A 16,803-nucleotide genomic window follows, 5' to 3' on the forward strand; every position below is an offset into this window, starting at 1 on the left:
TCCTTGCATTGTGCCTACACATGTTGCGACCTGCGGTCGCAACATGTGTAGGCACAGTGCACTGAAATCTTTTAATTCCCCCCCCCCCACACGGAGTTGCACCACTCACTTCACACGGGTGTGATTTTATTAATGATGTGCACTGGCCTACGCACCTGTTCATACACCATCTCTAGGTGTGCAAAAGCTTTTTTTTTCTACAGTAAATTGTATTGAATGTGTGTCCACCCAGCGGCCTCCCCAGACACCAGCGTGTCCATGTAGGTTTAGGTTTATTTATTTAGCACGTAGTACAAAAAATTGACAATAACATATCAAAGAACAAAAATACAATGCAAGGAAGGGAAGAAGCCAGCTGGCTTATTTGGAATCCTTTCCTGTAGGAAGAGGTCATTGATTTAAACAGATTAGAAGTTCATTAAGAACAGTACAAAGGTCTACAAGTTGGCAAAGGGGGGCAGCTGTGCAGTAAAGAAATAAAAACACAGACTGTTCAAAAAACTGAAATAAACAATACAACAACAAACACACAAAAGAAAATATAACGCATCAAAGTAAAACATGTAATCTACAGAGAGGAAGAAATTAGATATTTCTTTAGATGTTTTTTTTTAATATTGGCAAGGATAATGAGAATTTAAGTGAAGCATCTATAGGGAGTTCCATAGATGAGGGCCTCTAAATTTGATGAAAGATTGATGTTTGGAAGTGCGACAATAGGGTAATTCAAAATGATCTCTTTGCCTTGTGGGGTAGGAGTGAATGTCAGAAGTAACACAGAAGAAATTGTGAAAAGAAGATGGAATGTCTTGTATGCATTTTTTAAATTTAAACATAAATGTGTGTGTCCACCCAGCGGCCTCCCCAGACACCAGCGGCTCCATTTAATGTAATGTGTTTGTGTGTGTGTGTGTGTGTGTCCACCCACCCAGCGGCCTCCCCAGACACCAGCGTCTCCATGTTCACGTGGCAGTGCCGGCCGTACGGCCAGGGGAACCCCTCCACCTACATCGGGGTGTTTGACATCAACCGCTGGTACCACGCCCAGATGCCCGACTCTCTCAGGTGAGTTTTAGTCATTAGTCTCTTGAATAGTTTTTAATTTAGTTTTAGTCACATTTTAGTCACCAGGAATCTTTTAGTGTTAGTCGACTAAATGTCATGCCATTTTAGTCGACTAAGGGCCGATTCATACTCCTATTTTACCGCTGTTTCGGCGCTGTAGTGCCGAAATAATTTCGGCTCGTCAGAAATTTTCAGTAGCACCGAAGAGACTACTTTAGGACGGTACCCGCCCCCCCCGAACCTCAAATGACGTCACATTGTAGGCTCTACAGCGCCAAATGACGTCACATTGTAGGCTCTACAGAGCCAAATGACGTCACATTGTAGGCTCTACAGAGCCAAATGACGTCACATTGTAGGCTCTACAGAGCCAAATGACGTCACATTGTAGGCTCTACAGAGCCAAATGACGTCACATTGTAGGCTCTACAGAGCCAAATGATGTCACATTGTAGGCTCTACAGAGCCAAATGACGTCACATTGTAGGCTCTACAGAGCCAAATGACGTCACATTGTAGGTTCTACAGAGCCAAATGACGTCACATTGTAGGCTCTACAGAGCCAAATGACGTCACATTGTAGGCTCTACAGAGCCAAATGATGTCACATTGTAGGCTCTACAGAGCCAAATGACATCACATTGTAGGCTCTACAGAGCCAAATGACGTCACATTGTAGGTTCTACAGAGCCAAATGACGTCACATTGTAGGCTCTACAGAGCCAAATGATGTCACATTGTAGGCTCTACAGAGCCAAATGACGTCACATTGTAGGCTCTACAGAGCCAAATGACGTCACATTGTAGGTTCTACAGAGCCAAATGACGTCACATTGTAGGCTCTACAGCGCCGAACCGACTTTTATTCGGCTCTAAAACAGGAGTATGAATCGTCCCTAAATCTACAGGTGATTTACGGTAGTCGAACAAAATGTATTTTGGCGGGCCTTTTGGCGTGCCTCAGCATGCAACCAAGTGTAAAATGACTTATACTGGATCTCTTGTCCACTAGTCCCTTCCTAACATTTTAGTCTAGTTTTTAATGTGTTGACAAAATTGTCAGTATATTTAGTCTTATTTTATTTTTTGTGAAAATGTGTTTTTGACTTTGATTAATTTTTTTTTCATTCAAATGGTTCCAATGGCATCTAAATGTAAGGTTGCAAATATTGCAACCACTGTTTGGGAACCCCTGATCTAGTGTGTGTGGTGTGTGACTCTCTCTCTCTCTCTCTCTGTCTGTGTCTATGTCTCTCTTTCAGGTCTGGGGAGTCTCTCCACAGCTGTCCATACCTGGCTGTGTGGTCTCTGGACCCTGCAGTGGACATGGTGTCACAGCGACCTCTGCTGGACGCTCTGGTTCATGACCGCAGCCTGAGCAGGGGTCTGCCCTACACATGCCCCCCGCCCGAACAGTTCTTTAACCCCACCACCTACAACTTTGGTAAGAGTGTGTGTGTGTGTGTGTGTGTGTGTGTGTGTGTGTGTGTGTGTACTGACATTTTTGCACATCTCTCTGCTAACACACCAGATGTTGTTGTGGTCAATGAAGAGAACAAATCAGTTTTCATTCTTGAAATGGCCTGCACCTTTGACTCTAGTTTAGAGGAAGCCTTTATGACTAAGGTCATTAAGTACCAGCCGCTCCTCCAGACCATCATTGAACTAGGCTATAGGTGCAATCTATATGTGTTTATCTTCGGCAGCCTAGGACATGTACACAGTTTGGTTGTAAGAGGCTTCCAACAACTTGGGATGCCAAAAAAAGCAGCCAAACGGCTTGAGAAATTCTGTGCAATATCTTCCACTATCGGTAGCCGCCAAATATGGCGAAGACGCTGTTACTTGTACCCCTGAAGGGTGTGTGGGTATTTGTTCTGTTACTTGTACCCCTGAAGGGTGTGTGGGTATTTGTTCGGGATTTGCTGATTGCATTCTGTACGGCACCTTGTAAATATTTGTGTCCTTGTATTTGTATCTCTTATGTGGACATAAATAAATGATTAAAATGTGTGTGCATAGATTAAAATAGGGTGCATTTTGCATCCCAAAACCCAGTTTATAGTTGAGGGACGCAATAAAACAACGACCTCTGCGTCCACGGCATGCACTATACTGTACTACTGTACTGTGTTTTGTTATTTTGCTAGCTTTAGTTATAATAATCATTTCTTCTTCTGTTTCTTACATGAATATAACCACATTATAACCATATAAAATGAAATGAGAGTTAAATGCTGCAATTTGTAAAAATGGCAAAATATGACTCCGAAATTACCGAAATTCAAATGATAAAGATGTGTTTGTAATATAGTAGACCACATTGAATTCCTGTCATTCACATTATGCATGTTATGCTCCATTTCTCAGTTAAAATGTAATATGGTTTCTTTGTTTAATTGTAATCTTTGTGTATTCCAGACGCCTCCTGTTTGTTCAACTCTGGGATAGTTCACTTAACCTGCTCTGGTTACCAGAAGGAGGTCAGTCTGTCTCTAAACTAACCTGTTATAGTTACCTTAGGTCACATTCATACCAGAGAGCTTTGCTGCGATTAAAACGAATTCTGCTGCGCATTTTCAGAAAGTGCACTTCGTTTTGCAGGTGTGAAGGCTCATTCGAATCGTAATGTGTATCAAAGAACCGCATTTTACTCCGAGCAAAAACGATCACTTCCAATCGCACTTGATTACGATTCGGTGCAGGTGTGAATGCAATCCACAGTAAATGAAGGAAATGAAGCAAACATTGTTGCGGGTGAGGAGCTGAACACAATTGGAGACGGAAAAAGCATATTTTACGCAGCGCAAAGATGTCCCGTTACCGTGGATAGACGTGGTCGAATGAGGAGACTGAAGCCCTGATCTAAATGAGGACGAGTACATTAATCAATTGCTTAAGAAAACACATAAACACTGCAGTGCAGTGTAATAGTACGGTATTATAGCCTACATAATATTCTGTCTTTCTGTGCGTGCCGTAAACATGGAGTGCTGTCACTGTGGGGACTAGTGGGGACTGGAACTTTCATCTCAATAAACGTGTAAACATTTTGCGCTGCTGTCTGTTATATCAGTGCGCTCAGCGCGGTGCCTGAGCGCATAGTGAGAGCGAGAGAGAGAGAGAGTCCAGTCCCAGACGGCACGACACATGCACGTTATGAGTATAATTTTATCACCATAGATTTCACTGTGTTGTAGGCTAGGTTTATGAATGGAACACATTGATAAAGGTCCCCCCTGCTGCGTTTCCAATTGCTACGGATGACAGTGTAAAGGCAAACCGCAGCAAATTAAATATGCAAGAATCCCAAAATCTCTGCCCATACTCATGAATCTACCGAAGTATTAGGTGAGAATGTGACCTTAACCTGCTCTGGTTACCAGAAGGTCAGTATTTGTGTTAAAAAAAATAAAGCTTCTTTTTGATATTCAATGTTTATTTTCTGACTGTCATTTCCATTCCAATGTGTTTCAGACCCTCAGTTTCCTAAAGAAAGCCGCTCCGTGTTCCAGTGACGTCATCTCCTCTAGTTACTCTCTCTGCCTTCGCTCTGGCCTTCTGGGGTCTCACCTGGCGGACACGCCTTCCTCTCAGGAGGAGCAGTTGGACGCCATCCTGTCAACAGCCGTGGAAACCAGCTCTCTGGGACTGATCACTGGTTGTATCAAACAGTGGACCGCAGAAGGTACTGATTAGTGATTACTGACTGGTTACTGACTGGTTACTGACTGATTACTGACTGGTTACTGACTGGTTACTGACTGATTACTGGTTGTATCAAACAGTGGACCGCAGAAGGTACTGATTAGTGATTACTGACTGATTACTGACTGGTTACTGACTGATTACTGACTGGTTACTGACTGATTACTGACCGATTACTGGTTGTATCAAACAGTGGACCGCAGAAGGTACTGATTACTGACTGATTACTGACTGATTACTGACTGATGATTACTGACCGATTACTGACCCTAATCACAAGGGTGACTGGATGTAAGGCCGTCAGGGTTAGCCGAAGTTGGCGGTCGGCTGCTAGCTGTCAAACAGTTACAGTAGTAGGAGGATCGACTAACATCTCTCCAAATAAAGAATCAATACGATCATTCAGATCTGTAGCTGACCACACAAAGAGTGGGTTTCTGGCAGAGTTGCTGCTCTCGCTGCGTTACAACGTAATGTCCTCGTTTACATCCTTATTTCACTAAAATCAGCTTCAACCAAAGAAGTGCAAACGCCACATTGACTCTATATACTACGCAGTGTGACTAGGCTTTCCTCCTCTTGTTTAATGGTTTTAAACCGGGCATTGAACTTTGTACACATGAGTTTCCTGACTCTGACATTTGTGAATGAGACCCACGTGACTTTGTAACTCATTTTAAGTGACATTATGAGCTGTAATCTTCATTTATAATGGCATCTCAAACACACGCTCTACTCAGACAGTTTTATATACAGTAGTTTCAGGCGTGTGCTGGGTGCAGATTCCAAAAGAACATCATTATAGAAAATGAATTAAAGAGTCTTTATTAATAAAGATAGTGCTCCGCAGCAGCAGTCATACCAGACAGACAAACACGATTTCGACACTGACGAAGGCCCTGCGCGCCGAAACGTGTCTGTCTGTCTGGTATGACTGCTGCTGCGCAGCACTATCTCTGTTAATAAAGACTCGTACTCGACTGGAAGTGAGGTTTTAATACATTTTCTCAAACACTTCCCCAGATCAGTCTAACCTGTCTGTCTGTCTTTCTTTCTGAAGAACAACCAGGCTCGGCCATGAACCTTCGCTACATCCTGGAGTGGGCTTGGAATAAAGTCGTCTCTACCAAAGAGGAACTGGATGGAATCTGTAAGTTATCATCGCTCACAAAACCACTTTATATGTATGAACAAAATCAATCATTTGACAGACAGTTTATTTAAAATATATACTAGCTTAAAAAGGTTATGCTTTCATTGCAATATAATTATACAGATTAGGAAAGAACTACAGAATGCCTCAATCGACCAGACGGCATTAAACAAAGCGATGTAATAAATGTATAGCATTTTGTTCGCCATTGTGTAAATGTTTATGATTAATAATCATCATCTCTTGATCTCGTCAGTGTTGTTTTGGTCGACTACCTTTTTGTCACTGACGAAAACTAAATGAAAACTAAGCTATGATAACTAAAACTAAATATATTGACAATTTCGTCAACGGATACAAACTAGACTAAAAGGTTAGGAAGGGACTAGTGGACAAGAGATCCAGTATGAGTCATTTTACACTTGGTTGCATTCTGAAAATAATTGATCTACAAGTGCGACGCATTGTGTGCTTGTAGATCGGCTATTTTACTTGTAGATCGGCTATTTTACGTCATTACGACGGCCTGACAAAATACATTCCAGGTGACTAAAACGTGACTAAAACTAAATGAAAGCTATTCAAGAGACTAATGAAAAACTAAAATCTAAATTTGCTGTGTGTGTGTGTGTGTGTGTGTGTGTGTTCCTCAGGCGCTCCGCTGTTTGACAGCTCGTCCAACTTCACTGACCCCCAGACCCTACAGCTACTGCAGCACAGCCAGAGGCTGCTTGGAAACCTCAGCACTATCTTCCAATGTCTGCTTCAAGAAGCTCACGACCTCACACAGAGAGGTAGGTACCCAACACACACACCTCACAACCTCACACAGAGAGGTACACACACACACACACACACACACACACACACCTCACAACCTCACACAGAGAGGTACACACACACACACACCTCACGACCTCACACAGAGAGGTATGCTAAACACACACACCTCACAACCTCACACAGAGAGGTAAACACACACACCTCACAACCTCACACAGAGAGGTAAACACACACACCTCACGACCTCACACAGAGAGGTACGCTAACGCAACACTTACATCTCACCGTGGAACTACATATTTTCAGATGGGGATCGGTGGCCAAATACATCGATTTCTGAGGGTCCTTGACGTGAAAATGTCTGAGCACCACTGACACAGAAACATGAACTTGAAAACTGAAAACTGTCAGCGTTTGGAAGACATTTGTAGAACGGTCGTCGGGTGTAAATGGGTTAATTAACCAACGCTATGTGTTTCATTAACGTATCTAACCATATTTACTGTGTTTTATTAACGTATCTAATCATATTTACTACTGTGCAGGTCTGCTGGGTCTGATGAACAAGAACATGGTGTCCAGTTTGATCTCCCATTACGCCCAGGTGGTTCTGTGGTTCTGTCGGACCGGTCTTCTGCCTGAGGGCTCCGGTAAGAACGTCTCTCTGTCTGTAAGAACATCTCTCTGTCTGTAAGAACATCTCTCTGTCTGTAAGAACATCTATCTGTCTGTAAGAACATCTCTCTGTCTGTAAAGAACATCTCTCTGTCTGTAAGAACATCTTCTCTCTGTCTGTAAGAACATATCTCGGTCTGTAAGAACATCTCTCTGTCTGTAAGAACATCTCTCTGTAAGAACATCTCTCTGTCTACCGCAAAGGGCATTTATTAAATAAGGCATGTATTGCTTAGTACCATGTGCAGCTGTATCGCTCTAATCAATTTACAGTCTGTAAGAACAATTCAAAATAGATCAAATACCATATTTAATGTAGGCATCAATACGTTGTTTTACGTCCTTGTCCGGTACAGTTTGATGGTAGTAGACTATCAAAGATCAGCTAATTAACACACCTGGACACAGGAATGTTGTCCCAGCCCTCCCTAATGTATTGATCATTGTATTGATTGAACCAATATGGTGCTTCTCCACAAGGTGACGATGTATTGATCATTGTATTGATCTTCTCCACAAGGTGACGATGCGCTCCAGATCTCCAGGCCGTTCTACAGCCACGCCGTCATCAGTAACGACTACAGCCTCCGTAGAGAAGAGCTCAGCAGACTGGCCAAGTGAGTCCATTGACCCAGTGAGACTCTTCCGTTATTCCAAAAACATGTGGTTTTACATCTAGGTCTAGCGTGTGCACATAATGAGCACGCGCGCAACAAATTCACGGGACCAATAATGCTCACGTAAATACACTTTGTACATACTGCGTTGTTGCACCGCAGGTCTCATTGAAAATGAACTATAGGCGCGTTTTATCGCTCCCCGTTTGCAAGGCCCATATGTCCCCACTAGGGGGAGGTGGTGTTCAGAATGCCCGATGATCGATGGTCTGGTTCTGTTGTCCACTATTGATTTTACAATTATTTTACTTGTGTATAAAGCTCTCAATGGTCTCGCACCTTCCTACCTACATGACTGCCTGCCTAAATATGTCCCAAACCGCCCCCTAAGGTCTTCCACTGCTGGCCTGCTCGCTTTGCCTAAAAAATACGGGGAAGCAGCTTTTTGCTTCTACGGGCCGTCGGCATGGAACAAACTGCCACTGTACCTTCGACAGGCAGCCTCTGTAGACATTTTTAAAGCACAGCTCAAGACCCACTTCTACAACATTGCTTTTAATTGATCTTTTATTTTTTGTTATTCATGTCCTCACTGTATTGCATTACTGCTTGTTTTTTATGTTTATGCCTTGCTTTTCTTTTTTTTTTCCTCCTTTGCTCTGTAAAGCACTTTGAGCTGCATTTCATGTCATGAAAGGTGCTATACAAATAAAGTTGTTTTTATTATTATTACTAGGGGGCGGTGGTGTCCAGACTGCCTGATGATCGATGGTCTGGTGGGGGAATGTGGAGACCATCTGGTGGAGCTGTGGAAGAGAGATGAAGAAGGAACAGGACGATATCCTCCTCCTACCTTACACGTGAGCCTCTCGTATTTATAACCCTATTCAACCCTATTTTAACATGATATGATGGGTGACATTTATAATTACTTGCGCAAGCAGAGCGCGCAAGTAATAGTTTTCGTCCAAGTGCTTCGATGCGTGTGTCGCCGTTTGATGTGTATGCGCCGTGCCAGCGTATGACGTAATGACTACTTGTGCTTGATATGGCAGTGGTGTCAGATTACATACATGTATATATATACATGTATACATACATGTATACATGGGGGCATTACCTTTAATCCTCCCAACACTAAAACATATCGTCATTACGTCACCATCGAAAACCAATTACACTCTGGCATTGGGTCCTTTAATCCACATATTTATTACGTCTTCATTGAGAGCTAGTTATACAGATGCATGTAATCTGGCACCACTGCCGTATCAGGCACAGTTTGCTGGGACGGTGCGTACGCTTCAAAAGTGACGGGACAGTGCGTACGGCGCAAAGTAACCACAGTATACCGCTAATCAACTTACAAATTACATATACATATATACATAGTATATGTATAACTAGCTCTCAATGATGACGTGATAAAGATGTGGATTAAAGGACCCAATGCCAGAGTGTAATTGGTTTTCGATGGTGACGTAATGACGATTGTACCAGTTATACCCTGACGTCATATGCTGCTACGATACATATGCATCAAACGGGGCATACGCAAAGTAACCACGTTATACCGCTAATCAATTTACAAGAGGCATTTCCTTTAATCCACCCGACACTGATCGACATATACGTCACCATCGAAAGCCGGTGACGTAGCGGTCGACAGTACGTGCGTCGTGCGCTCTCTGCTTGCGCACTAGTAGGCCATTTATGGCCTACTAGTGTCCTACAAGCAAGTAGGCACTCGACAGTGCAGTTCTTGTTCTACATACATTTAATAATGAATTAATACATATAATTATACATTTATATGGATAGCTTTTGCAATAGAGCCTATCATATTTTTAATGGATTATTATTCAACCCTATTTTAACATCATATGATGATGTGTGACATTTATAATGGCTCATTATTAGTTAATCTTTTATTTAAGCTAATTAGATGTTTGGTTACTTCTACCTGATATGTCTTTAATGTGTCCCTCTGTGACCATCAGGCTCTGTTGGACATTTACCTGATATGTCTTTAATGTGTTCCTCTGACCATCAGGCTCTGTTGGACATTTACCTGCTGGAGAATATCCCCGAAGACACAAAACATGCCATCGTATCCTTACTGTAACCATACTAGTCGATAACGACGTAACGATGACATCATAACGTTACTGTTACTGTAAAGATACTAGTCGATGACGACGTAATGATGACGTCATAACGTTACCGTTACTGTAACGATACTATAGTCGATGACAACACCGGTTTAACAATTACAACAACGCCGCTTTAAACATGACGTCACCAGTTAATCCAGTTGCGCCGCCATCTTTATTGTAGTTCGGACATTGTTACCGTTGTGTCTCTCCAACACAGAATCTAAACTAACCTGCTACAGTATGTTTAAACTAACCTGTATTTATTGTGTGTTTAAGAATTGAAATCCAGTTCTTAAAGGCAGACTAATTTAGACCTGAATCCTATCATTATTTGTGAAGACGATGAAAAAACAAACATGCAGAGGGTTAGCGGGTGGGGTTGACATCATGCCCTTACTGGGCTGCGTTCACACATTCAAGACACCTGTCTTGTGTCTGTCTTGTGTCTGTGTTTAACGTGTTTCCAATGGAAGCCCATATGGTTTGACCAAACATTTTGTTTGATGGGGCGAGGAGGGGTGGGGGGAAGAACACATCCATCAAAGCCGTGTTCAGACACAAGTCAGGTGTCTTGAATGCAGGCCAGTAAGGGCATATGGGGCGACTGTGGCTCAGGAGGTAGAGCAGGTCGTCCAATGATCCATGGGTCGACGGTTCGAATCCCGGCTCCTCCTGTCTACATGTCGAAGTGTCCTTGAGCAAGACACTGAACCCCAAATTGCTCCTGATGTGCTGGTTGGTGCCTTGCATGGCTTCCGCCGCAATCGGTGTGTGAATGTAATGCACAATATATGTAAAGCGCCTTGGATAAAGGCGCTATATAAATGCACCATTTACCATATGTCGACCCCGCCCGCTCACCTCCGCTCCACCCCCTCCTGGTGCTGCGGCCATCTTGGATCCTAAAACACAACATAAACAAATGGGAGAGGATAATATGGTATTCGTTTCGCATTTGGGTTCTTGGAAACGCCCCCCAGCCACTGCGTTAGTTTTACTGAGGTTAGGTTTAGTTATAGTTTAACTGAGGTTAGGTTTAGGTATAGTTTACTGAGGTTAGGTTTAGGTATAGTTTACTGAGGTTAGGTTTAGGGTTAGGTTTAGGTATAGTTTACTGAGGTTAGGGTTAGGTTTAGTTATAGTTTTACTGAGGATAAGGTTAGGGTTAGGTATAGTTTTACTGAGGTTAGGGTTAGGGTTAGGTATAGTTTTACTGAGGTTAAGGTTAGGGTTAGGTATAGTTTTACTGAGGTTACGGTTAGGGTTAGGTTTAGGTATAGTTTTACTGAGGTTAAGGTTAGGGTCAGGGTTAGGTTTAGGTGTAGGCTGTCAATCACAGCGACTGGCCAGTCACAGCGCACCATTTACTCAAATGAGAAACGGGAACCATATCAGCATGGGAGAGGGGGTGGGGCAGAGAAAGGCCCGTTACTATTGAAAACCACCATCCAGGGATGTCATTGGTCAGAATGAGCCTTAACCAGAGGTCGTAGGTCATCTACCTGCTGCTGGACATCATGTACTCGTTCTCCAGTAAGGGCGGAGCGTCGGTGGAGTCCTTCCCCACCGCCTTCGCCATCCCTGTTGGACTCGTTAAGCTGGTCCAGGGTCTGTGGCTACTGGACCACCATGACCACCAGGTACACACACACACACAGGCACAGGCGTGCACATCTTGACTCGGTTCACTGCACTGTTTTGTTTTCATTTGTTTCATCCAGCCTTGACTATTGTAACGGACTTAATACCACTCTATCCAGCTCCTCTTTATCCAAACTTCAACTTGTACAGAACAACAGCAGCCAGAATTCTCACCAACACCACCCGTCGAGCACACATCACCCCGGGCTTAGCCACACTCCACTGGCTGCCCATCAAGGCTAGAATAGATAGATTTAAAATCCTTCTAACTACTTTTAAAGCCCTACATGGACTGGCCCCGCCGTCTATGTGTGACCTTCTGCCCCCCAAGGTCAATGTGAGATCCCTGCGATCCTCTGACCAAGGCCTCCTAATGGGAGTCTGTAAATATTTGTTAGAGTTTTTATTTTGGAAACATTTTCCTGATGTTACTTGATTGTGTTGTTCCTATTTGCTTGTTGTACTGTCCACTTTGGGTTAGGGTTAGGGTTAGGGTTAATTGATTGATTGTGTTGTTCCTGTTTGCTTGTTGTACTGTCCACTTTGTAACCTTGTTAAGGTGCTTTTTAAATAAAATCTACTTACTTAGTGTTGTTTTTGGCAGCACATTTTTATTTTAGTTTTAGTCCTAGTCTCTTGAATAGTTTTCATTTAGTTTTAGTCACATTTGGAATGGAATCACCTGGAATGTTTTAAGTATTGGGCTAGTTTTAGTCGACTACATATCATAATTTTTGAGGCAACTAAATATACAGTTGATTTAGTCGAACAAAATGTATTTTGGCGGGCCTTGATGTCGTCGTAATGACTGTTTTTACACTTGCTGAAAATAGCCGATCTAGATCTGCTATTTTCAGCTTGCAACTGATTGTAAAATTACTTACACTGGATCTCTTGTCCACTAGTCCCTTCCTAACATTTTAGTCAGGTTTTTTTTTTTTTTTTTTTTTTTTTTACAAAATTGTCAATATATTTAGTCTTTAAAAGTAAACTAGATGAAAACTAAAACTAGTTTTGGAAATCTAAAAGGAAAACCAGGTCAGTTCTCCTGGTTTACTGATCCCAGGTCAGTTCTCCTGACCGGTTCACTGATCCCAGGTCAGTTCAACTGGTTCACTGATCCCAGGTCAGTTCAACTGGTTCACTGATCCCAGGTCAGTTCTCCTGACCGGTTCACTGATCCCAGGTCAGTTCAACTGGTTCACTGATCCCAGGTCAGTTCTCCTGACCGGTTCACTGATCCCAGGTCAGTTCAACTGGTTCACTGATCCCAGGTCAGTTCAACTGGTTTACTGATCCCAGGTCAGTTCTCCTGACCGGTTCACTGATCCCAGGTCAGTTCAACTGGTTCACTGATCCCAGGTCAGTTCAACTGGTTCACTGATCCCAGGTCAGTTCAACTGGTTCACTGATCCCAGGTCAGTTCAACTGGTTTACTGATCCCAGGTCAGTTCTCCTGACCGGTTCACTGATCCCAGGTCAGTTCAACTGGTTCACTGATCCCAGGTCAGTTCAACTGGTTCACTGATCCCAGGTCAGTTCAACTGGTTCACTGATCCCAGGTCAGTTCAACTGGTTCACTGATCCCAGGTCAGTAACGTCTCTTCTTCTCTCCCTCCTGTCCAGAGTGCGGTGGAGCTGCTCCTCCACCCCACCACGTCCCAGAGCCAGTTCTGGTGGCAGCCGGACCGCGTCCTGCAGGCGCTGATGATCCAGGGCCAGCACGCCGCCGCGCTACGATACTACCACATCAGCAAACCTCCACTGGCCTCCACGGCCCGCGCCAAGCTATGTCTGTCTGTACTGCTGCACAACAGGTGAGACTGTCTGTACTGCTGTCTGTACTGCTGCACAACAGGTGAGACTGTCTGTACTGCTGCACAACAGGTGAGACTGTCTGTACTGCTGCACAACAGGTGAGACTGTCTGTACTGCTGTCTGTACTGCTGCACAACAGGTGAGACTGTCTGTACTCCTGTCTGTACTGCTGCACAACAGGTGAGTCTCTGTCTGTACTGCTGCACAACAGGTGAGACTGTCTGTACTGCTGTCTGTACTGCTGCACAACAGGTGAGTCTGTCTGTACTGCTGCACAACAGGTGAGACTGTCTGTACTGCTGTCTGTACTGCTGCACAACAGGTGAGACTGTCTGTACTGCTGCACAACAGGTGAGATTAGTGTCTGTACTGCTGCACAACAGGTGAGACTGTCTGTACTGCTGCACAACAGGTGAGATTAGTGTCTGTACTGCTGCACAACAGGTGAGACTGTCTGTACTGCTACACAACAGGTGAGATTAGTGTCTGTACTGCTACACAACAGGTGAGATTAGTGTCTGTACTGCTGCACAACAGGTGAGATTAGTGTCTGTACTGCTGCACAATAGGTGAGATTAGTTAGTTTGTGCATTACTAGACTACTGTGGTTCATGAATATGACTTCCAAAATCCAATGTTGGTTATGTCGGTGAAGGCAAAAGGGTGAGTTTACAACATAGACGTTCTCCGGGTCTGATATGGACGTAAGATGAAGCCGGTCAGTCCTTGAATTATAAATCTTTCTAGATCCGTTTGGGCCCAGCTGGCCATTGGCTGGCCCAGACAACGAGGCGGGACTTCCCCCCCCTTCTTCTTCGTTGGTTTTTATTCTCTCTCTCTCTCTCCCCCCCCCCAGGTGTCTGGTGGAGGCGTGGTCTTTACTGCGACAGCATTCCAGTCTCCTGAACATGGAGGAACTGATGGGGTTTCTCTATGAGAGCTGCCAGGAGCTGGGCCTCATAAAGGAACTTCTCAAACTACCCTTGGGTTCCAATGAACAGGTAGGACCATATTATGAAGGCAATAATGGCACTTATGATGTGTAGATTGTACGTTGAGTTGTAAACGTAAAACACGATCGGCCATGGATAATATCACAGTGAAAGTTAAACAGGACAACATGACATCAGCGTTCAAGAAGCACTGCTTTCAAAGTAGTCTGTGATTATCAGGCCTGGACTGACGTTATGGGCCGTGGGCCTGACGTTATGGGGCAGTGGGCCTGACGTTGTGGGCAGTGGGCCTGACGTTATGGGCCGTGGGCCTGACGTTATGGGGCAGTGGGCCTGACGTTATGGGCAGTGGGACTGACGTTATGGGCAGTGGGCCGGACGTTATGGGCAGTGGGACTGACGTTATGGGCAGTGGGCCTGACGTTGTGGGCAGTGGGACTGACGTTATGGGCAGTGGGACTGACGTTATGGGCCATGGGCCTGACGTTATGGGGCAGTGGGCCTGACGTTATGGGCAGTGGGCCTGACGTTATGGGCAGTGGGCCTGACGTTATGGGCAGTAGGCCTGACGTTATGGGCAGTGGGCCTGACGTTATGGGCAGTGGGACTGACGTTATGGGCAGTGGGACTGACGTTATGGGGCAGTGGGCCTGACGTTGTGGGCAGTGGGACTGACGTTATGGGCCGTGGGCCTGACGTTATGGGCAGTGGGACTGACGTTATGGGGCAGTGAGCCTGACGTTGTGGGCAGTGGGACTGACGTTGTGGGCAGTGGGACTGACGTTATGGGCAGTGGGCCTGACGTTATGGGCAGTGGGCCTGACGTTATGGGCAGTGGGCCTGACGTTATGGGCCGTGGGACTGACGTTATGGGCAGTGGGCCTGACGTTATGGGGCAGTGGGCCTGACGTTATGGGCAGTGGGCCTGACGTTATGGGCAGTGGGCCTGACGTTATGGGCAGTGGGCCTGACGTTATGGGCCGTGGGACTGACGTTATGGGCAGTGGGCCTGACGTTATGGGGCAGTGGGCCTGACGTTATGGGCAGTGGGCCTGACGTTATGGGCAGTGGGCCTGACGTTATGGGCAGTGGGCCTGACGTTATGGGCAGTGGGCCTGACGTTATGGGCAGTGGGACTGACGTTATGGGCCGTGGGCCTGACGTTATGGGCAGTGGGCCTGACGTTATGGGCAGTGGGCCTGACGTTATGGGCAGTAGGCCTGACGTTATGGGCAGTAGGCCGCCCAAATAATGGGCCATTGCTTTAATATGTTTTTTGTGTGTGTGTGTGTGTGTGGTAGGAGTGCTTGGAGAGGTACCTCCAGGGGACAGGAGGTCTCCACAACAGGGAGGTGTTGATGGTCCACTACCTGCAACAGGCCAACTACATCCCAGCTCTACGACTCAACAACACCCTGAAGATGAACCTGGTGGTATGTCTCACACACACACACACACACGCGCGCAGACACACACACAGTCTGAAGGAGAAGATGACTGTGTGGACGAGTAGATGCTTTGTCTGAAGATGACCTTGACGTTCCCTCCCCAGAATGAGAGAGACCCCAAGCTGAAGGAGCGCTCCAACACCAGGAACGCCATCATGGAGCAATACGGCAAAGTTCTGCCCAGAGTCCAGAGGAAGCTGGCCATGGAGCGGAGCAAACCGTACCAGCACCCCTCCACCTGGTCCTCCATCCACAGAGAAGGTAGATAACTGTACCAGCACCACAGAGAGGGTAGATAACTGTACCAGCACCACAGAGAGGGTAGATCACTGTACCAGCACCACAGAGAAGGTAGATAACTGTACCAGCACCACAGAGAAGGTAGATCACTGTACCAGCACCACAGAGAAGGTAGATCACTGTACCAGCACCACAGAGAAGGTAGATCACTGTACCAGCACCACAGAGAGGGTAGATAACTGTACCAGCACCACAGAGAGGGTAGATCACTGTACCAGCACCACAGAGAAGGTAGATCACTGTACCAGCACCACAGAGAGGGTAGATCACTGTACCAGCACCACAGAGAAGGTAGATCACTGTACCAGCACCACAGAGAAGGTAGATCACTGTACCAGCACCACAGAGAAGGTAGATCACTGTACCAGCACCACAGAGAGGGTAGATCACTGTACCAGCACCACAGAGAAGGTAGATCACTGTACCAGCACCACAGAGAGGGTAGATCACTGTACCAGCACCACAGAGAAGGTAGATCACTGTACC

General features: G+C 45.3%; 1 protein-coding gene across 2 annotated transcripts in view; it reads left to right on the forward strand.

Moving 5' to 3' along the window:
- ahctf1 (AT hook containing transcription factor 1) overlaps nt 1-16,803 on the forward strand; it is a 61,373-nt gene that overhangs the window by 20,999 nt on the left and 23,571 nt on the right. For both annotated transcript variants that reach the window (XM_080768872.1, XM_080768871.1), the window contains 15 exons: nt 933-1,065; nt 2,328-2,509; nt 3,487-3,548; nt 4,543-4,753; nt 5,834-5,923; nt 6,580-6,720; nt 7,255-7,359; nt 7,905-8,001; nt 8,738-8,861; nt 10,055-10,111; nt 11,651-11,797; nt 13,425-13,615; nt 14,473-14,617; nt 15,871-16,002; nt 16,122-16,278. In XM_080768872.1, the coding sequence (XP_080624998.1) occupies nt 933-1,065; nt 2,328-2,509; nt 3,487-3,548; nt 4,543-4,753; nt 5,834-5,923; nt 6,580-6,720; nt 7,255-7,359; nt 7,905-8,001; nt 8,738-8,861; nt 10,055-10,111; nt 11,651-11,797; nt 13,425-13,615; nt 14,473-14,617; nt 15,871-16,002; nt 16,122-16,278 (1,974 nt within the window). The remainder of the gene's footprint in view (nt 1-932; nt 1,066-2,327; nt 2,510-3,486; nt 3,549-4,542; nt 4,754-5,833; nt 5,924-6,579; nt 6,721-7,254; nt 7,360-7,904; nt 8,002-8,737; nt 8,862-10,054; nt 10,112-11,650; nt 11,798-13,424; nt 13,616-14,472; nt 14,618-15,870; nt 16,003-16,121; nt 16,279-16,803) is intronic.

The sequence above is a fragment of the Protomyctophum bolini genome, assembly GCF_963924005.1.
Source record: "Protomyctophum bolini genome assembly, chromosome: 1".
NCBI lineage: Eukaryota > Metazoa > Chordata > Actinopteri > Myctophiformes > Myctophidae > Protomyctophum > Protomyctophum bolini.